This window comes from Hyposmocoma kahamanoa, unplaced genomic scaffold (genome assembly GCF_003589595.1).
Source record: "Hyposmocoma kahamanoa isolate Upper Pololo Valley unplaced genomic scaffold, ASM358959v1 224, whole genome shotgun sequence".
In the NCBI taxonomy this organism is placed as follows: domain Eukaryota; kingdom Metazoa; phylum Arthropoda; class Insecta; order Lepidoptera; family Cosmopterigidae; genus Hyposmocoma; species Hyposmocoma kahamanoa.
In genome coordinates, this window is record NW_020653743.1 from 10,001,065 (window position 1) to 10,026,423 (window position 25,359).

The 25,359-nt window shown below is 35.8% G+C and overlaps 1 protein-coding gene across 2 annotated transcripts in view; it reads right to left on the reverse strand.

The window, feature by feature from the left end:
- Positions 1 to 25,359, reverse strand: part of LOC113228187 (endothelin-converting enzyme homolog) — a 129,740-nt gene that overhangs the window by 10,153 nt on the left and 94,228 nt on the right. For both annotated transcript variants that reach the window (XM_026461423.1, XM_026461422.1), the window contains 7 exons: positions 19,129 to 19,341; positions 8,672 to 8,894; positions 7,582 to 7,654; positions 6,591 to 6,911; positions 5,125 to 5,222; positions 4,212 to 4,375; positions 2,536 to 2,718 (listed from right to left, as the gene is read on the reverse strand). In XM_026461423.1, coding sequence (XP_026317208.1) covers positions 2,536 to 2,718; positions 4,212 to 4,375; positions 5,125 to 5,222; positions 6,591 to 6,911; positions 7,582 to 7,654; positions 8,672 to 8,894; positions 19,129 to 19,341 — 1,275 coding nt within the window. The remainder of the gene's footprint in view (positions 1 to 2,535; positions 2,719 to 4,211; positions 4,376 to 5,124; positions 5,223 to 6,590; positions 6,912 to 7,581; positions 7,655 to 8,671; positions 8,895 to 19,128; positions 19,342 to 25,359) is intronic.

The following is a 25,359-nucleotide window of genomic DNA, read 5'->3' on the forward strand; positions in this document are numbered from 1 at the left end:
GTGTGAGTTCCTACGGCTAAATTGTGTATTTTTGGTGATTTTTTTATACTACCAGTATACTATTTTCATGTTTCCCATCGTTAATTTATGAATTTTAACACGTGTCATTTTAATCAAGCTAAATACGGACATTTTCACCATAGAGGAAAGTACGAATAAAATGTTTAATTTCATTGCAGCCAATTTTTGTAACGAAATTGTACAAAGCATAATGAACTTATGTCAATGTGTAATGAACAAACTGTAGCACCCTGGTTTTTCATCTAAATTTGGTTCTTTTTTTTTTTTCAGAAAAAAGTAAAATGGAATAACCGAAATAAAATAAGTAACTAACTTTTATATAACAATATTCATAATATATGCTATATATATATATATTGGTGCAACGGGCTGGTTTCCGCAACTCGACGACAGAGCGCCTATTTTGCGTGTGGATTACTAGTGTTACTACTGTTACAAGTGTCACCCACACTTGTAATGTCATCAAAATTTTCTGTGTCTTTATTTGCTTCATTCAAATCATACCGAATAATTTTATATAAGCGGCTTGCTAATAATTCTATGTAAATGTTGCTATATTAAGGGATATTTGCGATGTGGAAAAAATAATTGATATCGCCTCTTAGATAAATAAGTTATCAGTAGTCATCAAAGTAGTGATGCAACAGCAATCGATAGATTAAAAAAAAGGTAAAATGTTAGAATCCCCGCATTTTCCCCACATCCCTTTTTCATTGACGCTATAATCCCACAAAATGCCCAATGGAGTTGAAATTCCCCGCAATTTGGGGAATTCGCCACAAATTGACAACACTATGAGTGTTGCACATTTATTATACACCCTGAGACAAAAGTTGACAAGTCCCATGTGCCTGTAATTTCACCAGCCAATGAAAACCGGAACGCAGTAATGCTTACATTACTGCTTGGCGGCAGGAATAGAAAAGGTGGTAGTACTTCCCCGGACGAACACTTTTACAAAGAGCTCTACTATACTCCATTTCACATAGGATGGGTACTGTGACATTTAAAATTTTTACATTGCATGCATACTATTTTTAACTAATCTCTCAACCAGCTTACGAAAAGAAATAGTGAAGAAGGATGGCGACATCCCGTGTATTTTGTGTCCCAGTATTTTTGATGACGTGCATTAAGGAGACCTATCAATACTTGTGCTTCATTATCAAAGCAACAAAAAAGCTAATTAAGTACAGCCTGTAGAAGCTGGGGTTATAAAGTTGTTACAGGTTATGTTTATAACATTGTCTTGAATTTCGCTTCCGATGTTTGTTCGTAGTAGCAGAAAACAACAAGTTTTCAGTTTGTTCCTAAAAATAATAAAGAACTTCCCTAATATACCCAAAGCTGCCAAACTCTGCCACATTTAATATAACTTATGTTCTGCAGCAATGAAAATTAATAAAAATTAAATCTGCCCAAATGGCAGAAATCAGCCACAAATGGTCACACTGTTCTCTATATCAATGTGACATTGACATTGGCAAGAGGTCTCTTGTCAAAACGTTCCTTTGCAACTTTCATTAAGCAGATAGAAGTAGAAATTATAACGGTAAAAATAAATTACCCCAACTATATGATGCGTAAAACGGAACATTTTTCCATAGAGATTGACACCATAGAATGGATAAATCGAATCGGGTATTGTTTATTGAAGCAAGATACGAGTGCTCACACCTTGCATTCATCGTCATCCCACCTTTTTTCTGGTTCCTGGCCACCTACTTTGAAATTTTGAATCTTCCTTAAATTCCTTTTTTTCTTCGTCACTTTCTTTTCTTCTTTCCATCGCCACTCTCTACTAAATTTCCGAAGCAAGCTCACGTGCTCGACTTAACATGAAATTCTAACCAGTTAAATCATGTAACCTAACTGCTGTAAAGTATTATATGGTACCATTGAAAATCGTGTGACCGAACTGCTTATAAAGCATAGTATTTCTAAACATTATAGGCCCTTTTAGGGTAAGTTCCTTTTTACCATAACCTGTATTTAAGTAGCGAGTGTTTTTATACGATTGTATCTGTTTTTATATCATTGTTTTGTTACAGCCCTTACGCCTTTACTTTACCTGTTCTTTTCCATTCCTGTACTCTTCTTTATTTCTACAATAAAACTCATGTGAACCGAGTCTTGTATTTAATTACGCGAGCCCAGTGACACAGTTTTGGAGTAATTATTCAAATTCCTTTTCGTTGCTGTTGATTTAATGTTTTGTTCTAGACTATTTGTTTGGTTATTGTTGATTTTTTATTTGTTGTGTAGTTTTTTTTTAGCAACTTAATTACGTAATAATCGTATCCTTCTCATTTCGTTTATTATTTGTTCTAAAATTATTGTTCCTAAAGAGATTCTTCGTTACAGATTATCTCGATAAAATATTTAAATCGATTTTTTTTCATTCGCTTTTACATCACTACATTCTTTGAAACTTCAAATCTCTAACGTCACCGTACATGTTAAGTGAAATGAACTATAAAAGATAGATGGAATACAACAGTAAAGAGAACTTACCAATCATATCAGTTATAGCGTCAGCTTTAATTTCAGCCGCTTCCCGGGTCTCCTCGTCCATCCAATCGAGGTTCTTGAGGTTGTTCTTAAACGCGTTCCGAATGTTGTCGATCATTATCTCGCCTTGGGTTTTCGCTTCACCGTGAAAAACTTCGCGTACAAACATGGCTCCAACTGCGAAACCTGGAATTGAAATTAGGCCATTCTAAGTTGCAATTTCTATATCGTCATCGTCATCAAAGAATTCTTTTCTCCCTAAAGGCGAGAAATCATGCTAGATCCATTTGCAGGCATCTTCACATGTTTTCCAGGGGTTGTGAACCTTTTTGGACGTGTTGGGTTTCACCACGATGTTTTTCTTCGCTGTTAGTGAAAGGTAACCAAATGTGTATAACATCGTGTGATCCCGAATTGTTGCAGGAAAACAAATCCAAACCATTTGATTATTTAATCAGTCTAATGTCCATTTGTACTAAACTTAAGCACGTGTTGCTTGCAATGCAAAAGCCACTCTTATTACATTGTGTTAAGAGTGTCTTTTCAATTTAAGCATTGGTTTATAATCTTTCATAGATTTCTCATAGATGGTACTACGAAAAACCAAATACAAAGACACAACGCAAGCACAGAAAAATTCGTGAGGTCCGTTGGTTCGTTCCGTGGCTTAGTTGGTATAGCGTCTGACACGGTAAGCTAGAAGACGTCGGTTCGAATCCGGCCGGATCGAAGGATTTTTTTCTGAGTGTTCAATCTTTGTATTAATAATTATAAGAAATTAGTGGAGTAATTTCACAAAAAATAATTGAATGTCAATTCAACAAAAATTTAAAAACTAAAGTCTGTTCCAATTTAAAAAACATTTTGAACAAAAAGTAAACAAAACTGTTTGTTCGGTTAAATTTTTAATGCAATCACTCAATAAATCGAATGACACTTTCACGTATATTTCGAAGATTTGGACTTGATATCTCATCACTTATTCCAACAATATTAATTTAAATAGCATTTTAAAATCGTATTTAAAAAATGGTAGTCCAAAAGTGAGGTTATTTTTTATCTATACATCTATGACTTGTCGATGGTAGCATCGTGTTGTACGAAAAAAACATTCGGTTCATTCAATTAAAGTTTTTGTAATCGATTAGTAAATCGAATATTTCAATCGCAATCGAATGACTACCTAAGTGTAACGATTTGAAGGAGGAATTAAAATTAAGATTTCGGAAAATTTTAATATGCTCATGTAGGTTATGTAGGGAAAACCGCCAGTAAGACTCAATTGAACAAATCGATTAATTCAACTAATTAATCGATTTGTAGTTGGCATTACAATTGGCCATCACTAAACCGTCTATGGTCAGGTCAGTGACTTGTTTGTTTACATTTTGTTCAAAATGAATTGAAACGAAGTATAATAAAACATTGTGAATTAAATAAATAAATTAAATTAATTAAATAAATTCAAAAGAAATATCTCACAGGACATTTTTTGGTATAATTTTTATAATAATATTAAACTACCGTACATAGTTATTTCTACTTGACATTGGCAAAATCATTGATTATTTCGATGGAGCCATAACATTTAAAAGAAGAAGAAGAAAACATTGTGACATTCAATAAAAACTTGTAAAATTACAATCATGATATTCAATGCATTACGCAATCAAACTTACCAATAGCGTTGTTAGTATCAGTTACACAATAACGCCAGGATTCCTCAGTACCCTCGGAGCCAAACAACGCCTTGCGCAATATCTTGGTAGCATCACGGAACGATTTGGACAGATAAGTGGAGAGCGAACGTGACACTTGCCACATCATATAGCTCGTTAGGGTCCTGGAAAATACAATTCGGAATTAACCTAGTCTAGTCTAGATCGACCCCTCCTACATAAAGTATCGTATGTCGAAATCGCCAACGTTTACAGGGGAGCGTTTTGAGGTTCTGAATTCACTGAAATGAACATAACACGTGACTTTAGCATTTCTCAGTTTTATTCGGCAAAGCTCGTTACTTACATAGAGTATAATAAAATCCTAGGTATCGGTTAGATGATCTATGATGACCTATTAGATGATCACTCTTTCAGTGAATTCAGAACTCCCCCTGTGAACTTGGCAATTTGACATACGATACTTTACGTAGGAGGGGTCGAGATGCGTTATGCAAAAACGAAAACTTTGTTGGCCGATATGGCTAGTAAGAATCTAAGACAAGCTCAGAATGACTGATTGACTGTTACAAAATGCCTTATGACGTCAAGTCCTTTTGTACTCATTGTAAACTAATTGAGTCTTCTTTTTTTGACTTGGTTATAAGGGTCGTTTCGATACCTCCAAAGTATACTACGCGAACTTAATTTTTAGCCCTGTTCTATTTTTATTTTGTTTTTTGTTTCCTTATTTTTTATTCACAAAATTCGGGGAGCATAACATTAGTAAATAGATACGGGTGTTTACAAAAATAATAGAAATGACCAAAAATAAAGTTGACTTTGTGTTCTTTGGATACATCCTATTGATTTATCGAAAGCAAACATTTATGGTGTATGGTTTTTCATCACCTGAAATCAAAAGATAACTTACTTCTGATCCTCGTCAGTCCGACTGTACTTCTTTATGACCTTTGTGAGATTCCTAAAATAGTCAGGAGCGTAAACGACTATTCGCTCATTCTCTGTTATCTGCAATTGTGTTTAAAACAAATTTTTATGTAACGAAATTAAAGTTAAGTTTAATACATTTTCATGAAACAAACATTGAAAGTCAAAGAAGTCCAATAATCTTTATTTCATAGGTAAGCAAATTACACTTGAAATCGTCATACTGATTAAACTCTACTGCTCATTCGTAAGGCAGATTCCTCTGAGAAAAATGAGCACGAAACTCTTGGAGTTGCTCTTTGTGAATATACATTTCAATACATTAAAATATTTAATTTATCATTAAAATATTTAATTTAAACAGATTGAGAATACCTGAAAGAGCTAAACGAGTTAGTACCACGGATTTTTGTCAACCAAGTGCGCAGAAGTTGTATAATAGCGTAAAGTTTTTGTTTCACAAAAGTTTTAAACCTTGTAAATGGCAAATTTTGAATAACAATCGGAAACGTAGAAGTGTATACATTATCCCTATATGAATTTGAGATTTTATGAAGACGACTGTCAACAGCTAGTTTATTTTTATTCCTTTTTACTAATGTTAAATCTGTCACTATTTTTTATTAAAAAATTAATATTTCTCTTAACATAAATAACATTTTCATAAATGTCCTGTATCGTCAGTGTACGAATGCTAATCTCTTTAAAATTATCTTTCATAGACACTCTGGGACCTAGATTGCAAATTGACCTAACCGCATGCATTATGATAAGGAAAGAATTTCTTTGGGCAAAAAGTCTGTACGGTGTCAAATTATGAATGAAAAACTTAAAATAAAAATATCAAAGTTTAATGAATTAGGTATGGGCCATATTGATCTTAAAACTGTTGCAACTTTCGGGCAATTTCAGAATTCCCCTTAAATAAAAATCCCTTTCTTTGTCTTATAAAATGCAGCTCTGAGGTGTCGTTTGAGCACAGGACTTACAGAGTCGAATTATATTATAAGGAAATATAAATATTAATAATAATAATAACGCACACACTCAACATAGTCCCGCAATAGGGAAACCCTGTGTTGCGGGTGCCATGGACACACACATAGACAACACCAAATTACACCCAAACTCACGAGAGAAATAAATGTAGGCCATACAAATATTTCTCCCGGCCCGGGAATTGAACTCGGGACCTCTGCGTGGCAGTCCAGCATGGTAACCATTCGGCCACGGAGGCAGTCAATTAAAGGCAAATCTGAAAGTATACATGAAAACTCAACCTCAAAAGCAAATAAAATAACATTAAGTTTACTGAATGCCACGATACGTAGCTCAGTTGGGAGAGCGTAGTGTCAATGATGGTATGGTGAAGGCGTTGGTTCGAATCATCCAGTCAGATTCTTTGTGTTCGATCTTTGTACTGATAGTAAATAAAATATTGATACTCACCGTTCTATTAACAACTTTAAACGCATCATTAAAGAACACAGTCCAGTTCAAAAATGGTGCCACTTTCTGCCACTCTTTAATCGTAAACGGATTATATAATCCTTCTTCATCTCTTCTATCTTCTGATGGTGTAGTTATATTAGCTAGTTCCGTCTCGAATTGTATTACTTTGGCCATTTGTTCGCGAGCTTCAGCTTTATTAGAACCGAGTAGAACGCATATTTGAGTCATATAGTCTAGATAGGCATCTAGCACTTTCTTATGAGCTGTTTTATTGAGATAGTTATCTCGGGTGGGGAGGTTTAGTCCGCCTTGATCCAGCTGTAATTTGAAAATAGGCATATTACGATGGTTTAGTTATGACTATATGGCGTAGAAACTTGGCCTCTCACACAGAACACAACAAGGAAGTTGGAGGCTTTTGATATGTGGATTTACAGCCGTATTTTGAAAATCTCGTGGCGTGATCGGGTTACAAATGCAGAAGTACTCAATAAACTGAAGAAAAAAGTGAAGCTTATGAACTCTACTAAATGCAGGAAGACGTTGTATTTCGGCTACGTCACGAGGAACAATAAATACAAATTACTCCAGCTCATCATCCAAGGCAAAAGCGCTGGAAAACGAAGTATTGGTAGAAGGCGGCACTCCTAGTTGAAAATTTTGAGGGAATTGTTCGGCTGCAGTACCACCTCGCAAAGTTATGACTAGTTAACACAGAGCGTTTTGAAGAAGATTATTCAAATAATCAAATTATAAGCAAAGGTGCGCACGCGATTTGTCATTTGATTAGGTATTAAACAAAGAGGTTTGAGAGTGTTTCTAATTAAAAATAATATAATGTACCCGTACGCTCAGCCACAGGTAAGCTATACACACTACTTTAAACTCCAAATTTCGACTTTGTGTAATTGATGTAAGGTTCTATTTCCAACGAAGAATTTTTACATATTGTACATTGTTAGCCACTAAAATGCATATAGCCACTTACCACTATAACGTGCATAGAAGAATTCCGATCATCTTCTGTAACTGCCCAGTTAAAAAGGCCGCCTAGGTTGTATCTGAAATCACATATCAAAAGAACGTTAATAAGTTATTCGATATTTGGACATGCCAACTTTTCTGGACTTTGTTAGTTTTGAGATTCAAAATATTAAAAATTTGCCAAATTTTAAAGAAATCAGAGAGAATCTTAGGGTCGTATTCTAGAACTCTACTCAATGCTCAAGTCAGGATTGCAATGGAAACACAAGCACTGGAAATACGACTCTAATGGCAAGGACTTGAGTATGCTTTCTAGTGCTTTGATCCATACTCAAATCCTGACTTGAGCATTGAGTAGGGTTCTAGAATACGACTCTTAGAGGTGGAATATTTTCTTCAAATTTAAATGGGACCAATACTGAGGTACCCTCTTTCCAATAGAATCATTAAAATCGGCTCACAAATCACAAAAAAAGTAATCACTTAACAAACACACACAAAAAAAAATTAGTCGAACTGAAAACCTCCTCCTTTGTTTTTTGTAGTCGGTTAACTATAAAAGTGCCCCCCATAATTGATCAAATTATGAAATTTTGCATGTTTGTCAAACCTGATGATCGTCTGCGATCGTGTTTTTCCAACGATGACACAAATGATCAAATTAAAGATAAAAAACTTTGACAAAATTTGTCAGTCAGCAGTTCAGACTCAACCATCTCCTTGTAAAGTCGTACCACACTACAACTATACATGAATATCATGGTCTTAAAAACATCATGATATTAAATAAAATAGATATTGCAATATGAACAACTTGTTAACGACAATATTTTGGGAAGTTTGAATATTATGGCTACACGAGTCTCATCTTAGTAGTACGTTTGTGCCACTACCCATTTTAGAAGAAACAAAAACCGTCTGCAATTCGTAGGTGTATACTATGTGCGGTGCTTTCCATCACCATTAAACAAATTATAGTATACAGGACTCCAGACTCAATGGTGGTGATCCCCAGGTGGAAATAGACCACATACAGAAACCAGGACCTTTTACACTACACTTAAGAATAAATATTTATTACTATAAAAACTCACTTGTTTTGCACGTCCTGCAGCAATCGCTGCAAACTCCACTTCTGAGGCCTTAAGGAGTTAGTCATAGTTGTATTCAACAGGTGCCAGCCTCCTAGTTCCTTAATAACCTTAACTAATGGTTTCTCTGCTAGTTTCTCTATGGTCTCATTCGTGTCTATGCAGGCATCGTAGTAAGTACGTGCTTTTGACTCCGCTCCTTGGGTATCGCTGACATTCACTTTTTCTGCAAAGGGATAAGGTTTATCAAAGTAAGTCATTAGAGGGTATGAAGGCGTACTCACTTAAGGCTGTGGCATTATGAATGTGATAACATACAGGGTGAAAATATGAGACGTGACAGCAGCAGTACCTTAACCGTCAAATGTGCAGGAAAATAATCCTGTTTTTTTTTTCATATCAAGTGACAAGACGAACAAGTCGTGCGCCTAGTGTTCAGAACGCCTGTTAATAGCAGTGGCAGTGTCACTCAAAACTTTAAATCACAAAGATCTAAGCGACACTGCCATGTGCCTGTCACCCTGAGACACAAGTTGACAAGTCCCATGTGCTAAATAATTATTATAAACCGTTAGGCCACCGAGCTTCTCGAAATATAAAAATGACGTTTAGTATACAAAATTGCATATCGATGCCTTACTTTCTGAAACTCGTATCTTATAAAGAGTGATTATTCAGGAGACGGCAAAATTTTCTATTTATTTTAAATTTCTTATCAAGGGTGTTAATTTGAATGCATTACTTTAATATAGGTAAAAACCAGTATGTGAATATGAAGGAAATGTGATATGAAATCAGAATGCAAAATTTGTAAATACAATCCATTTTTTACACTTCAGTAACTTTGTGTTTTAAGATACGAGTTTGAGAAAGTAAAGCGACGATATAGTTTTTGGTAAAACAAATATTGTTTAAGAGTTGATACTACCTCACCTCGAATTCAAACTTTTCCCGTAATGAATTGGTTCTATTGCGCGGGCCGGGCGACAGGGACACTGGCTTTATTTTACAATTTATTTTTTTACAAACGTATACTATACGTGTTTTATTCAGTTCATTAATAGATTCAGGCGTTACTTTGCGGAAGTCCATGTCAACAAAAACGGAAGTTAATTTATTTGCTACTAGCAAATTAATTAACTTCCATTTCTATTTAGTTCAGTTGATATAAAAAAAACAACTTGGTATATGTAAAGTACCTATTTAATACAGCTGTTTGCTTATAAATTTCGAAGTAAGTTTGTGTTTTGTTCGAAAATTAATCAGCGTATATCCTCAATTTTCCTATATATTTTTTGCAAAGTGATTGATTCAACACAAAAGCCGTTTGAGGTTGTATCGACTCTTGAGGGTAGGACATTTAATACTGAATATGCAAAGTGGCTCGAATTATGTGTCCGAGAGTACACATTATTAACAGACTTCAAAAAAAGGAGGTTCTCAATTCGACTGTTTTTTTTTTGTATGTATGTCACGCGATAACTCCGGTATTTGTGAACCGATTTTGATGATTCTTTTTTTGTACCTCCATAGTGGATTTAATTTTGAAGAAAATCATCCACCTCTAAGGGTCAGCCATCCATGAAGCATTCACGCATGAAGATTCATTTTTATAAATAGCGCCTAAATTTTATTACAAGGTGCAATGATTTTAAAGTTTGATTTTGCTATTCTCCAATTCAAGGCGTTTTTCTCTCTCAATATACTTTGAGTAGTGAGAACCGATTTTTATTATCTCCTGTGTCAAGTCCGGTATAGTGGCGAACTAAGGGATGAATCCGGGTTTGCTCACTTTCCTGTAACCGATTTCAATAAAACTTGGTAATTATATGTAATTCCACGTACTTTTGAGGTCGGTTTTTTTAGTACTCTGTACTGAGATTATAACCTTGATAATACGTCGTATCTTTTAGCAAGAATAAAACATTCAATTTTGTCTGTAAAAAGTAATTTATATAGGTAATTCCGTTTCGAATTTAATGTTTTGTGGGTGAAATAAATAATTAATTCGACGACATAAATCACATTTTGAAAACAATTCCCACTTTTCAAATTTACTTAATTTCAGAAACTTTAGTGGACATTTCTCAAAAGTTGGCTTTCTCGTTTGGTAATAGCATCGATACCAACGCGCAACATGTGTACCATAACAAAGTCTATCGTATAATTAAGGTAATGGAAGCATCTCTTAGTAAAAAACGTTACTTGCGAAAATCTCGCCAAGAACATACAAATACTTTTAAAAACGATGAAAGACTATAAACTTCAAATTGTCTGTGTTTATAAACATAAGTAGTTGCAAAACAAATTACTCTAACCATTTTTATGTAAATTATAGTCTTTTATAGCAACCATCTAATTTCTAATTTAAATAATGGTGAATATGTAATTTTTGTGAAGTCTCATTGGTGTTATACAAAATGTATGAGTTGAGCGCGTCGTTGAAAATGTTCAATTTGATATAATAAACTTCGTACCATTTAGTTGGGAATTCACAACGATATTCAAATTGGTAGACGTAATGGTTTAGGCTTGTAAATGCTTTGTGGTGTTTGAATAGGGTCACACCATCTTCACGCGATTGTAATAGAAAAGTTTTCATGAGCCTGTAAGTTCTGTAAAGACCCCAAAATTGTTTGAAATTATTGAAATTGGTTATCGGAAAGTGCGCCAAACCGGATTTATTCCCTAGTTTGTTTATAATCATCAAAATTGGTTCACAAATTATATAGTTATCGAGTAACACATACAAAAAAAACAGTCGAATTTAGAACGTCCTCCTTTTCTGAAATCGGTTAAAAACAAATCGCACCTATAGAATGAGTGACCCAATATAACATTTAAATTTTTTGGGAATACGCAAAATAAGATTCAAAGTTGTGATACTTTCACATTATTTATTGCTCTTGAAGTACTAAAGGTGAAAAAAAGAAAGCAAGAAACTTGTTAGTCCTGGAAATAATGATGAAACATTAAACTTTATAACATCATAAATTGTTACTTATTATTTTAATATTTAACAATTTAAAAACATAATTTACAATAACTAGTCGCAATAAGGTCACTTTTTAACCGACTTCAAAGAAAAGGAGGAGGTTCTCAATTTGACTGTATTTTTTTGTATGTATGTTACGCGATAACTCCGGTTTTCCAAAATGTATGGTCCGATTTTGATGATTCTTCTTTTGTTGGAAAGAGGGTACCTCAGTATTGGTACCATTTAAATTTGAAGAAAATATTCCACCTGTAAGGGTGGCAAACTCGGGGATGAATCCGTTTTCGATCACTTTCCGGTAACCGATTTTAATAAAGCTTGGTAAATAGATGTAATTCTACGAACTTTTGAGATCTTTTTTTTTATTAAAAAGATACAATTAATTACTGAATTTTTTTGTTGTCATTTCACATAATAAGAATTTAGTCTCTTTCATTTTCACCAATTAAGCGAGATATTATGACCTTCACACGATCACGATTAAGCCGCTATATATTTTTGTAAACGTTGAAATAGCAAAGAGGACTTGGGACTCTTTTTAATATTTATGTTTTTCTTGGTAGATTTATTGCGGAAGTTAATTCGCACACCAACACCCGCGTACCACTTCACACCAGCCTTTATTATTTACTGACAAAGATAGACATCAAATTATTACAATTCAATTATACTTAAACTAGTTTGGGCTCATGTCTCCCAACCTTTCACTTCTACTGATTACCTACATCTTGTACTTGTTGGGAGAAAAATAAACGATTTTATTTATAAAAAAAAAACTGGGTATTTTATTCGTGAATTTATTAACGTTCTCGTACAATTTTTTGTAACTTGTTTCTACTAAGTCAAATCCACTTGTCAGAACGGTCGTGGTTGTTGTGGGGACATTTAGATTCTTGTTCTTCTTCACGAGTTCTATTGCTCTACTAATGATGCTTTAGTAGGCTTCTACGGGTTTTGATCAGCTAATAAATCTAAAGCTCCAATGTTTGGCTTTCACTTGCACTAAAACACCAGCATTTAAAATTTAACTTTGAATTTCAGACTGAATTTCGAGTAAGAAAGAAGTATCATGTTTTAAAGATACGAGCGAAGAACTTTTTTTTTTCAATCAAGTTATTTGTCCAAAACTCTGTCTTATGATTTTATAACGGTACTAATGTACGAATTCGATCTCGGTGGCCCAACGGTTTGCATTGTGGGCGCTGAATAAAGAGGTTGGTTCTGGTTTAGGTGTTCTGAAATTCCCTAGTTTGATACCAAATTGATCTGACACATTTTTTTAATGTGGCAATGTTAAATTTCTACAGTACCCGCATCTACGTTTATTAGTTATTCCTCGCTTAACTCTAATTACCTGCCGCCTCCGGTAAAAATTGCCAAAAAACTATGTTCTTTCAAAAAAATGTGTAGACAATGGCTCCTGTCCGTGCAGAAATCGAGTAGCAATTGGTCTGTGCAACACTAAATAAGTAAAATCTAGCGACACTAAATAAATAAAAAAACCTAGCATCATTAAGTAAATAAATAATAAAATTTACATTTTTTTTACCATACTTTTTAAATTTACAACTACTCTTTAAAATACTTTTAAAATTTTTATACTTTTTACATATAGTGCAACATATACAGACTCTCTATAGTTACTTGGTGCTTAGTATACAGTACAGTTGCCGGTCTGATGCAGCAAGCGAACAGCTATAGGTGAAAACTAAAAATCAGCAATGCTGGGTCCTCATCCATTTTGTTCACGTTTTTGTTTTGATTTAATTGTTCGCTGTTGTTGTATTATGTGGTATAAAGCAATTTTTTAAGAAAAAAAAAATAATTAATTTTATTTGTTATATGAAAAAGCTGTATCTTTCTACTTTTCCACATAATAAATAAAACTATTGTTGTTTTTTTAAAATTAGGTACTTTAAATAGCTCTCCTGTAATATTTTCTAAATGCACGTTAGGCGTTTTACCTTTCCAGAGTCGTGTGTTTTGTAGATAAATAAATGTGGTTTTATTTTATTCTTTACCTATTATGTAGCATATGTGTGCGACCATCCCTATTACAATATATTATTTCCACATTACACCACCTCCAAAGCAAAGATATTAAACTGTACAATTACTTGTACAAATATTCTATTTTTCAATACATAAAAGTCTTTATAAGGCATCATTGTAGTTGAACAACAGTTTAGCGTATTGAACGTAGTCACTGTTTACTTTAGAGATTTTGTTGTAAACATATACTAATATGAGTTACTTTAGGTTATATTTTTGTTGTTCGTTTTTCTACCATACTGCCCTCCTTATAATAATTAACGTAATCGACGTTTTTAGCGAAATTGCGTTATTAACGTATCTGATCTGAGATCAGCGAATCAAGATCTATAACCCCCTCTAATCGGTTTTTAAATATTTTATTTAAAGTCCATTTGTTTAGGTACTTAACTAAATGTAACCAATTTTATTATATTATATACATACACCTGGATACATTACATACATTATTGAAATATATGCTTTACAAATCAATTGGTATAAAACGACTCATCCGTAGAACAAAGACCTATGTGCAAGATGCTGCTTACCCTCAGGACATTGTACATTTCGTTCGTTGTTCTTGACTGTGGATGTCCACAGTCAAGATCGTTTAACTGCCTCCGTGGCCGAATGGTTACCATACCGGACTGCCATGCAGATGTCCCAGGTTCGATTCCCGGGCCGTGAGAAATTTTGCATGGTCCACATTTATTTCTCTCGTGAGTTTGGGTGTAACTTGTTGTTGTCTATGTGTGTGTCCGTGGCAGCCGCGACACAGGGTTTCCCTAGTGCGACGCTATGTTGAGTGTGTTCGTGTGTTCGTAATAAAAAAAACCTGAAAACATCTTTATATAGGCCTTTTGAATAACGAGACTGTGTTTTATCCTCTTTTCGCTATATAATCACATCGGACTTTGTTCTCCGGATGAGTCGAAAAATAGGCATGCAATTTCATATGAAGCTAAGTATTTGTATTTTGTATTTGAAGGTAAACAAAAATCATTTTATAAAAGTATATTTCATTAAATAGAAATGTCAAGGTTGTTTACATTTAGTACCTAAACAAATGGACTATAGTTTCAGTTTTATTTTTAAGGAAAATAAGCGTGATTGGCATTTTTTAGGTGACAATAAAACTATAGGTACTAATATCTCGAAAGTTACTAAAATACAAATGCGTTCGTTATGACAAGGAAGGCAGAGTTACTGGTTTCTTATCACGGTATGATTTTTTCTTATTATCCACCTTCAACCGTGACCCATGGTCACGGGTTGACTTTTCAAGTGTCGGGAGAATAAGTGATAATAAAAAAGTGATAATAATTTAGTGAAAAATCACGAAAGGCATACAATCTGTAGGCAAAAAAAAATGTAGGTATTGCTTTGTTACGACCTACACTATACCAGAACGCAACCCCTCAGGGATGTGACCACATGTTCAGAAACGACGAGTTAAGTAATAGGGTAAATGTATTATAGTGTTATGACAGGTAGCGAAAATTAAATGATGTCACAAAATATGCTATCAATATTTAAAAATAAACTTAATTGATAGTGATTGTTATAATATGAAAGCGAAATAAAATTTACTAATTAATTACAAATACGAAGTTTTTAGGTTATAGTTAATAGAGACGTCCTAAACTACGGTTTTACCACGGACTATAAACATTTACATCTGTGGTACTGGTTTAAACAACATATTAAATGCTGAACTCAATTTCAACAACTGGTGGATCGGTACTTGAACTTAAGCAGCGCCAACCCATTTACACCAAGCTACACATTGACGTATCTTATTCCGTTGCACTGGAGGCGATTTTCGAACAAAAATGTGTAGTCTGATGTTCTGTTAACTGTACTATTATAGCGACCGGGAAACCTCGGTCTGGAAAATTTCGCTAGTGTCGACATTTTTTGGCATTTTCGAGACTCAAGGCTGACGTTTTCAATCTTGCGAGTGTCGAGACTTTTGACACTTATGCCACAGTTAAACAGTATTCAAATGTACGGACAGCAGCATCACAAGCTACACATGACACGCGGGCCTAGCGTAGTTTGGTAGAAGGCTCGATTCACAAGAATTTTATTGTGGAAATAAAGAAAGGGTAAAGTAAAAGCGTAAAGGTTGTCACAAAACATAATGATGTAATAACAGGTACAATCGTATAAAAACACTCCCAACTTAAATTGAATACAGGTTATGGTAAAAAGGAACCTCCCCAAAAGGGCCTGTATTTTCTAGAAACGCTATACTTCACAAGCAGTTAGGTTGCTTGATTTAGCTGAATTTTTGCTTCAGAATTTTATGGGTAGTCGAGCACGTTAGCTCACTTCGGAAATTTAGTAGAGAGTGGCGACTAAGAACGATTCAAATTTTCAAAGTTGGTGGCCAGGAACCAGAGAAAAGGATGCTAAAAGGGTTGGATGACGATGAAAGAGATCGCATTGTCATACACATATACGAATTTTGCTCCTTTGCTCTAGAGGCGGTATCTGAGCTAAAATGTGTAGCTTGATGTAGTCGTGGTGCCTGCCAGCCAGCATACTGGGCAAGAGTATTGTCCGTTCGCGCGTGCGTAGTCTACACAAATCGGCAATGACTAAATGTGTCAAGTACAAAAACACATTGCAAGTATTGTTTATTATTATTTTTTCTTTTTTTATTATTTTAATTTACTACATGTTTGCTTTTATCACATGGAAGTCATAAAAGTAATACGAACTGCATGAAACAAATCATATGTGCGAAATTTTATAGCTAGTTTTTTTTTCATAATATCAAGTGACGGGAGTATCGTGCGTCTGACGGTAAGCTACACACCTGTGCATAACAGTTGCAGTTACTACTCAGAGCTTTAAATCGCAACTATCTGAGGGGCACTGCCACTGCACCCGTCACCTTAAGATATAAGTTGACAAGATCCATGTTTTTTTTTTTTTATAATAACGCACACACTCAACATGGGCCCGCACTGGGGAAACCCTGTGTCCCGGGTGCCATGGACACACACATAGACAACCACAAATTACACCCAAACTCACGAGAGAAATAATGTAGGCCATACAAATATTTCTCCCGACCCGGGAATCGAACCTGGGACCTCTGCGTGGCAGTCCGGCACGGTAATCGTTCGGCCACGGAGGCAGTTAATAAATGTGCCTGTAATTTCACCAGCGCTTTACCCTTCGAAACAGGAACGCAGCAATGTTCACATCACTGCTTGTACCTTTATATACACATGTAAATGCATTATGCATACCCCACCGCGGGCAATGGCATGGCGGGTAAATATGGGACTTTCCTCTATGAACCCACCCGGTGAGAAAAACTCGCCCGATAGAGCCTCGGAGATCTACTCACTAAAAACCTGTGTATGCACCCTCTCTCACCGGTGCCGGTTTTTTTTTCGATTCTACTTCAGTACTACCCTGGACGAACTCTTTCACAAGGAGCTCTACTGCTACTAGCTATTTATACATATAAAAGTTATCAACAATTTTTTTTTATTAAATGGACCTGCCCTTGACCACTATCTAGGTCTGGAGCAAGGATAGGATCTACGATGGAACGAGTTTGCCCAGAAGATGCCTATTCAGTCGTACCTTAAAGATACCCGGATAACTAATTTTGTTCGTAGAATCATTAAACTGCTCTCCTGAAAAGTTGTCATTTTGAAGATGTGAAATTATTACAAGAACGATGCAATTTCTATTTAACGGATATATCTAGTGAACAAAAGATATAACTGTCAGAACATGCATTACGTACTGTAATAATATTTTAATCTTGAATTGTAGATATGTAAGAAAAATGCGTTCTAAACTGATGGTTGTTTTCAAAATTATACCCCAGATATTTTTATTAAACTTAAGATTCCTTACTTGGATGTTTATAAAACATTAGATGTATCGAGTTCTTAGGTTTTCGCGATTGTTACACATAGGAAATGAAACTACTTTTCCGGATTTAAGTCGCGTACATTTGTTTTTTTCAAACAATCCAACGTTTCGGGCCCTTTACAGGTCACTTCCACAGGTCAGTCAACCGTGACCGTGGGACCTGTAAAGGGCCCGAAACGTTAGTTTGTTTGAAAAAACAAATATACGCGATTTAAATTCGAAAAAATAGTTTCATTTCCTATTAGATGTACGTAAACATAAATCCTAAATGCACGATACAGATAATAACAAATCTAATTTATCATCATCAGCTTATGAATAAATAAAAAATGTTTATTTCACATTAAACCACCACGTTTGTATTTTGTTCTTTTTTGCAATAATTGTAGCGATTATTATAAATACTTACAACTTTTAATGGTATTAAAAATAAATATTATTGTACAACATGTGGATACCTCATACGTAAATTGTTGTAAAGTAATTATTTTTATTTTGATAATATACAGGTAAGGTAAAAAAGACAATGAAAGCTTAAATACTAGAAAGTAAAAAATTTGGGTCCCCGCGGCAAGGTGCCTAAGATACTGGCATTCTCCCTTTATATTGCTATGCTAATGCGTTGGGCAAGATAGCCGGCCCTTGGGTTTCTCAGACAGTCCATAATCTTTTGGATAAAATTTTGTACAGATGATAATGGGACTCCACGGGCCAAGGATTTCGACTCCAAAGGCTGTAAATAGGTAGCAGGAGCCGAGATCCTGGTACTTATAACTTTTTATTCTTTCCGCCAGCTCAGCTGAGGAGCCAGCCCTCTTGCTGGTGTGCTGGCGATGGGATGGGGCAAGTGTGTCGGCACATGTGGCGTCCTACACCAGTGTCCGGCCCATACTACAAGGGATGAGTCATTCCGTCCGGGCGTTTCCCATCTGTTCGCGACACGCCGCACGTTAACAGTGGCAAAGGCCCGGCGGATGATGTCGTTGAAGAGTGCATGCCGGGAGATATGGCCGGCGCTCAGTTGGCAGGAAAGATCGTGGTGACCCAGTGCAAAGTAAAGTTGTAAACTTAATATGCCACTTTTTATGTTTTTAACTTAATACCTGGTATGCTGACGACACTGGTCCGAATCTAGCCGGATCGAATGAATATTTCTTTGTGATCGATCTTTGTATTAATAAATTATAACAAACTAGTGGAGTAATTTCACACAAAAAAGTATCATATGTATTATATCGTAAATAAACTTCATATTACAAAATTAGATCCCTAAGCAAATAGGTAGGTACTAACTACATTCATGTTCCAAGATGTGGCTTATAGGAGCATGGAAAGAAGAAAGGTACTTATATCATTTCATTCCATGTATTCATGTACGGACAACGGCATATCAGACTACACATTTATGTTCGAAAATCGCCTCCAGTGCAACGGAATAAGATACGTCAATGTGTAGCTTGATGTGCTGGCGTGTGTACATTTAATTCCGATTATTTTTGAAGCAAAAATCGTCTTACCTAAAACTTACCTAAAGCATATCTGATGATTAACTGGTTTTGCAGCTCGATCTTGCTAAAGATGCCCCAACTGGATTTCCCCTCTGGTATCGGGTTATTCTTAATCCAACCCCCGCACGCAAATTCGTAGAAGTCATTGCATGGATCTTGGGTCTCGTCCAGAGCTCTGATCACTTCGCTGGCGGTGTAGATGCAGGAACTTGATAGGCAGACGCTGCTTTCGCCTAAAACATGCACAACAATATAAAATTGATGAAGGGGTATTGGGTGCTACCACGTCTTGCTAGGCATCTAAAGATTCTATTAACTAAACTAAGGGGATAACTAACGTATTTCTCATATTCTTAGTAGGTACTCTGGTGAACCCCGGGCAACAATCGGCATGTAAAGTCGATACCCTATGGCTGTTAACTGATTGACTGAATGTTTTCAGTTAATGCGTGAAGTCGTAATCAAGTTAATGCAGTCGGATAAAGACTTCACGCATTAACTCAATGCAGTCGAAATCGACTTCATGCAGCCGAGATCCACAGCAGAAACAAAAACACGCGATTTAGATTCGAAAAAATAGTTCCGAATTCAACAACATGCCAAGAAATGAAAAGAACGAAGATTTTGGTGTAGTCCATTCTCATCAAACAATTCAATTTCAATAAATCAAAAAAAATTTACGAGAGAAAGAGTCAAGGCAGCCTAATGGTTTGACCTGACGCCATTCGGACAGAGGACGTGTGTTCGAAACCGGGTTCGCACCACTGCGATCCACGTAATTTATGTGCGAAATTTTTGAATGCAACCCTCGGAAAAATGTGTCGTCCCCAACCCGCATTGGGCCAGTGTGGCGGACTATGGCCTAAACCCTCGCCTGAGAGGAAACCCGTGCTCAGCAGTGGGAAGTATAAATGGGATGATGATAAAAGTTATATACTAATACAGGTGACTATTCCTCAATTTACGTTTAAAAATTTGTGAATATTTAGAAAGCACTGTAACATTCTATATGTTTGAACAAAAATGCGGCGACTGTAAATATATTTATACAAATATTAGTAACAGGCAGTTTTCCTGCTCCTAACAACAAGAACTCGGAAATTTTAACGGAAGGCTGTCACAACCAGGTTATAAACGCCCTTTTGTGAAACGTTGTGGTTATCTTCATTGCAGGTACAATATTATATAAAGTACAATTCATCGCTTGAACATTCCAGCGAACAAGAACTTTTATGTCTCAGACTGGAATGCACTATTTCACTCAAGAATGTTGAGAAAATCGATTTTGTAACGGCTTTGAGTGTTCATGCAATTTCGAATTCTACAATAGGTAATATTATAAATAACACAAACGTAATGCTTCGCAGGCCACCGCTTTATTTTTTTTAGTACCAAGTGACAGGACGAACAAGTCGTGCGCCTGATGGTAAGCGACTATCCATAACAGTTGCGGTGCCACTCTGAGCTTTAAATCCCAAAGATCATAGGGGCACAGCCACTGCGCCCATCACCCTGAGACGTAAGTTGACAAGTCCCATGTGCCTGTAATTTCACCAGCACCCTTCCAAACCGGAAGTAATGCTCACATTACTGTTTGGCGGCAGAAAAAAACATTTACTTTAACATTACTGCTTACTGGACATAGGCCTTAGCGATGGGCGACTCGAGTTACCTACTTAACTCGGTTACTCCCACGAGTCAACTCGAGGTACTTTTTGTGAACTCGAACTAACTCGATCCGGTTCATCGCTAATAGGCCTCTCCTAAAGCGCCATTTCGCCCAGTCCGTAGCTTGTCGTATCCCTCTGCTGCCAGAGCAGCCTTTCGCAGATTGTCACTCCATCTGACCAGAAGGCGTCCTACACTACGTTTGCCGAGACGTGGTCTCAACTCAAAAACTCGCTTCCCTCATCGACTATCGGTTCTTCGACAGATATAGCCAACCCACTGCCCCTTCAGCTTGTTTATTCTACAAGCTATGTCGACGACCTTGGTTCTCTGTCGGATAACTGCGTTTTCTACCTTGTCATTCAAAGAAACTCCGAGCATTTCTCCGAAATATACGATTTGTTTACGATTACATGCAAGTATGTAGTCCAACAAATCAGCAAAACAACTCATCGTTATTCAATAATACAAATTTCTTTTTCGTTTTTGCACATCGACGGAACAATCTTTTAAGTCTTTGTGAGAATAGTCGATTACGTCGTTACTGTGCAAATTTATGTATTCTTTGATGTAGCATTTTGTTACTCATAAGTATTTTATTTCTGCGTTTTATCTGGTTTTATAGCATCCCATATTTATGTATCATTGAGATATAATAGCTACAATGACAATAATGAGCAAATCTGAGCCTATATCTTCACGCTACGCCGACTGCTCGTCTCTTGCCTGCGGAAGCCAACCGAGCGTAATTATAGGCATGTCGCAATTTGAAGGATTGTCTGTCTCATTTTCTATCGTAAAATGTGGAAATATTACTTCTAAGCGCAGTAAACTATTGAGAAAAGCTGTTTTGTATACCATCATTTCCTGCCTGGATAATAAATGGACTGCAAGAGTGGAATGTTTAGTGCAAACAACAGCAACAATAAAAGGAAAATTGGTCCAACTTCAGTTTCACGTCTATTTTTTTAAATATATTTATTAAGAAAACTAACGGTCTTACATACGGTATTTTACAATAGTATGGCCAATGAAAGGTTTCCCTCGTTTGTACATCAAAAGAATATTAAACAAAATGTTATCGGTAATTAGGTACATTTAACTTTAGTAAAGTGAAATAGATAACACTAGTTTTAGATGCCGAAATCAGAAACATTCAAAGTATCGGTTGTTGTTTCACTATAAAGTAATGATCGTAGTATTAATTAGTATTTAGATGTTAACGTAAACTCGTCGTTACGCTAAAAAGAGACTACTAAGAAAGTCCCCTTTCAATGTAGCTACGGTATTTCCTGCCGTCACCAGAATTGTGAACAGTAGCTTTAAAATGCAATACAGTGCGATGTCTACATAATTTGGCAATGTAGAAATATTGTAGGTACATTAACAAATATAACGTATAAAATGCAATTGTATATATAAGAATCATCATTATTGTAGATACAAACTTCTTCCTCTTCTTATCGTATCTATAGCATACACTACTACTAGCAGCTGCTATGTTAGTAGCAGTACAATTCCTTGTGAAAGAGTCCAGGTAAGGTAACAGTACGTCCAGGGAGCGTATATGCCTTTCCGTATACAGTACGTCGCTCGAGTAATTACTCAAACGAAATATCTGCTGTAGTATACAATTTATGTATTTATTAAAGTTAAAAGGAATACAATTACAAAATTAATCATTATCAATATTTATATATTTAAACAGTTTTTATCAAATACAACATAAATTGATTAGGAAACAAACAAGTGCTATTACAGTCTGAAAGAATTTTTCGAAGACAAAAATTACATGTTATCCATTAAATCTATTACAAAATATACTACAGAAATTAAGTAAGTGATGGTAAGTGTATAGTTATTAGTTAGCGTGTTTATATTATTAAAGTTGTTTGATTGATCTAGAGATTTGCTTTTATTTATGGAATAAGTGCCCTTTTTTGCTATGCCGCAGTTATCATATAATAAGAACTTAAATGTGTATTGATAATAACTTGTGTTATTTCAGATCTTTATAAACTGAGTTGAATTAATACGGGAATCTATTAAATCTAGTATTTCTTTGCCACGGGCTCATTACTTTGATGTTTAAAGAACATTGTGACGTATCTTTTTACGCATCCTCTCACCTTCAATCCCTCTATTTTTTCCTCGAGCCACTGAAGTAGGTTGCACCTTGATCTTCCGCGATCGCCGTAGCAAATTTTTCTTACAAACAAAAGCCAGTATATGTGACGACGTTTGTAAATTCTCCAGAACGCCAAGAAATTGAGTAACTAGATTAAATTGCTAACATCAACATCATTTTTTAAAACTGGACCAATACGTTTAAATTCTTCATTTATTTTTTCCACTTTTACGTCTGTGGAATCATCACTCATTATAATGTTAGGATTGAACACTACATCACAGTCTCTTTCTAGTTTTTCTTTTATTGCCGTGAACACGAGGAAATAGTTCTTCATCTGTTTGACTAGTATGCAGTGCAACTGCAATAGGAACAGCGTCTATTTTCGTGGGAGCAAAAATAAATGTGAAGCACGTATTCATTTGGCCACACGAGTCACTAGAATCATACTTCAATAATTAAAAGTCAGTCACTAGTTTACTAACTAGACGTGTAAATCGTTCTTCATCCATTTTAAATAATCTTAACTCAAACACAAACGATACTAATTAGAAGTTATGCCGCGAATTACGTAAAATATATGCAAGATCCAAATGAACTGTGACACTGCACTCGCGCGAAATCAGTTGTTATTGATATTATTATTTCTGGCCTATTTTCAAACATGCCAATATCACCATACATGCAACTTATTAGAGAGCTTACGAGTTGTCTATTTTGTAGTTGTTTATTGGTAGTGTAGGTGAGACGGAGAGAGATAGCTTCCGCGTTTATTATTTGCGTTTTGCACTGTTTACTTAAAACAATAAGAGACAATCTCGTTTGAACTGTGTATTACCTTAGAGTTTTTGATTCTGGAATTACTCGACGTGACGAATCAGTGACGCTTTTTTACGAGTGTTTCTTACGAAAACCAGTACTTAATTCGTCACCTAATGTACGTACTAAATACGGTTTTTTAATCGCTTAAACTTTTGTGGTAGCTAGAAAGGCGTATCTAATTCGTCACTTCGAGGTGGCATGCTGTGCACGGTATTTCAGTTGTTTAGACCCTTAGAAAAGCGTGCCGGACTCGTCTCTCCTTGGGGGACGTACTGTATACGGGAAACCATATACGCGTCCAGGGAAGTACCTTACCTATTTCTGATCTCAAGCAGTAATGTGTTCCGTTTTTGAAGGGAAAGGGTGCTAGTGAAATTACAGGCACATGGAACTTGTCAACTTATGTCTCAGGGTGACGGGCGCAGTGGCAGTGCCCCTAAGATCTTTGCGATTTAAACTCTGAGTGGCACTGCAACTGTTATAAATACGCGTGTCGCTTACTATCAGGCGCAAGACTTGTTCGTCCCATCACTTGGTATTATAAAAAGAATAAAAAATCTATTGTGGCCCTGCACTCAGCCATGCCAACCGCGTCACTAGTAGCCGCCATTAAATCCTCAAACGTGCAGGTGTTAGGGCTTGCAGGGTATTGTAAGGGTCGTAGCCGTGGGTTAGCGTAGCGAGAGGCACTTTTCAATGAGAAACGAAGATTATATTCATGAATAGATTTACTGCGCGTATTCAATTAGAAGATTTGTCCAAAACAACCGCCATGTTCATTTTACCACAATGCTCTTTTATTTTTGTATAATTCTAAATACAAACCTATATTTATTCAGCCAGTTCTAAATACAATCCGTACAGCCCACACTAAAGTACGATGTAAGATGGACTATCGTTTGAATTGCACCACACGAAGAATTCAGGTTAGAATCATCCGAAAATCCCCATCTGAACAAATTGTCATCACTCCGACCAACCTGAGTCCGAAGCCTAAGACTTCCAGATCGGCCAGAGATTCTTAGAAGGCAGCACAAAGGTAGATGGTACTCTTTCGCGCCAAAGGTTGCACCTCACCTGAGCTGGTTCTGTGCTCAGAGGAGCGATAAGTTTGATGAAACTTTTCCGGCTCCTCGGTCTCTTTTGCACTGGGGTGTTTTTGGGAAAAACTCATTCGGTCTCTTCATATACATTTCAATAAAAAGTTGTATGCAAAATACTTATTAAAAGTACACAAATATGTTTGAAATTACTATGGGCTTATACCTAAAGATACAAAATTTGACAAAATTGTCTATAGAAAATTGTACCATACTTGATTTACACGGGATTAGAATTGCAGTTCTATGGTCGAGTGCACTAATACCAAGTATTAAAGATGGCAGTATGTACTGGAGCCAATTCTACAGATTCAATTAAAATTACGTTAATTACCTATGGCTTTGGCTACACGTGACAAAAACAACGATTAATATAGAATTAGCATACAATGACGTCATTGTGACGTCATTAGCCAATAGTAACTTCTCGTTGAGACAATGACGAAAACCAATACAATAACAAACCGGTCTTAAATTTCTTGGGCCCAGTTAGGGAGTCATCTCAATGATGCATCTCTAAGACTCTATGCGTT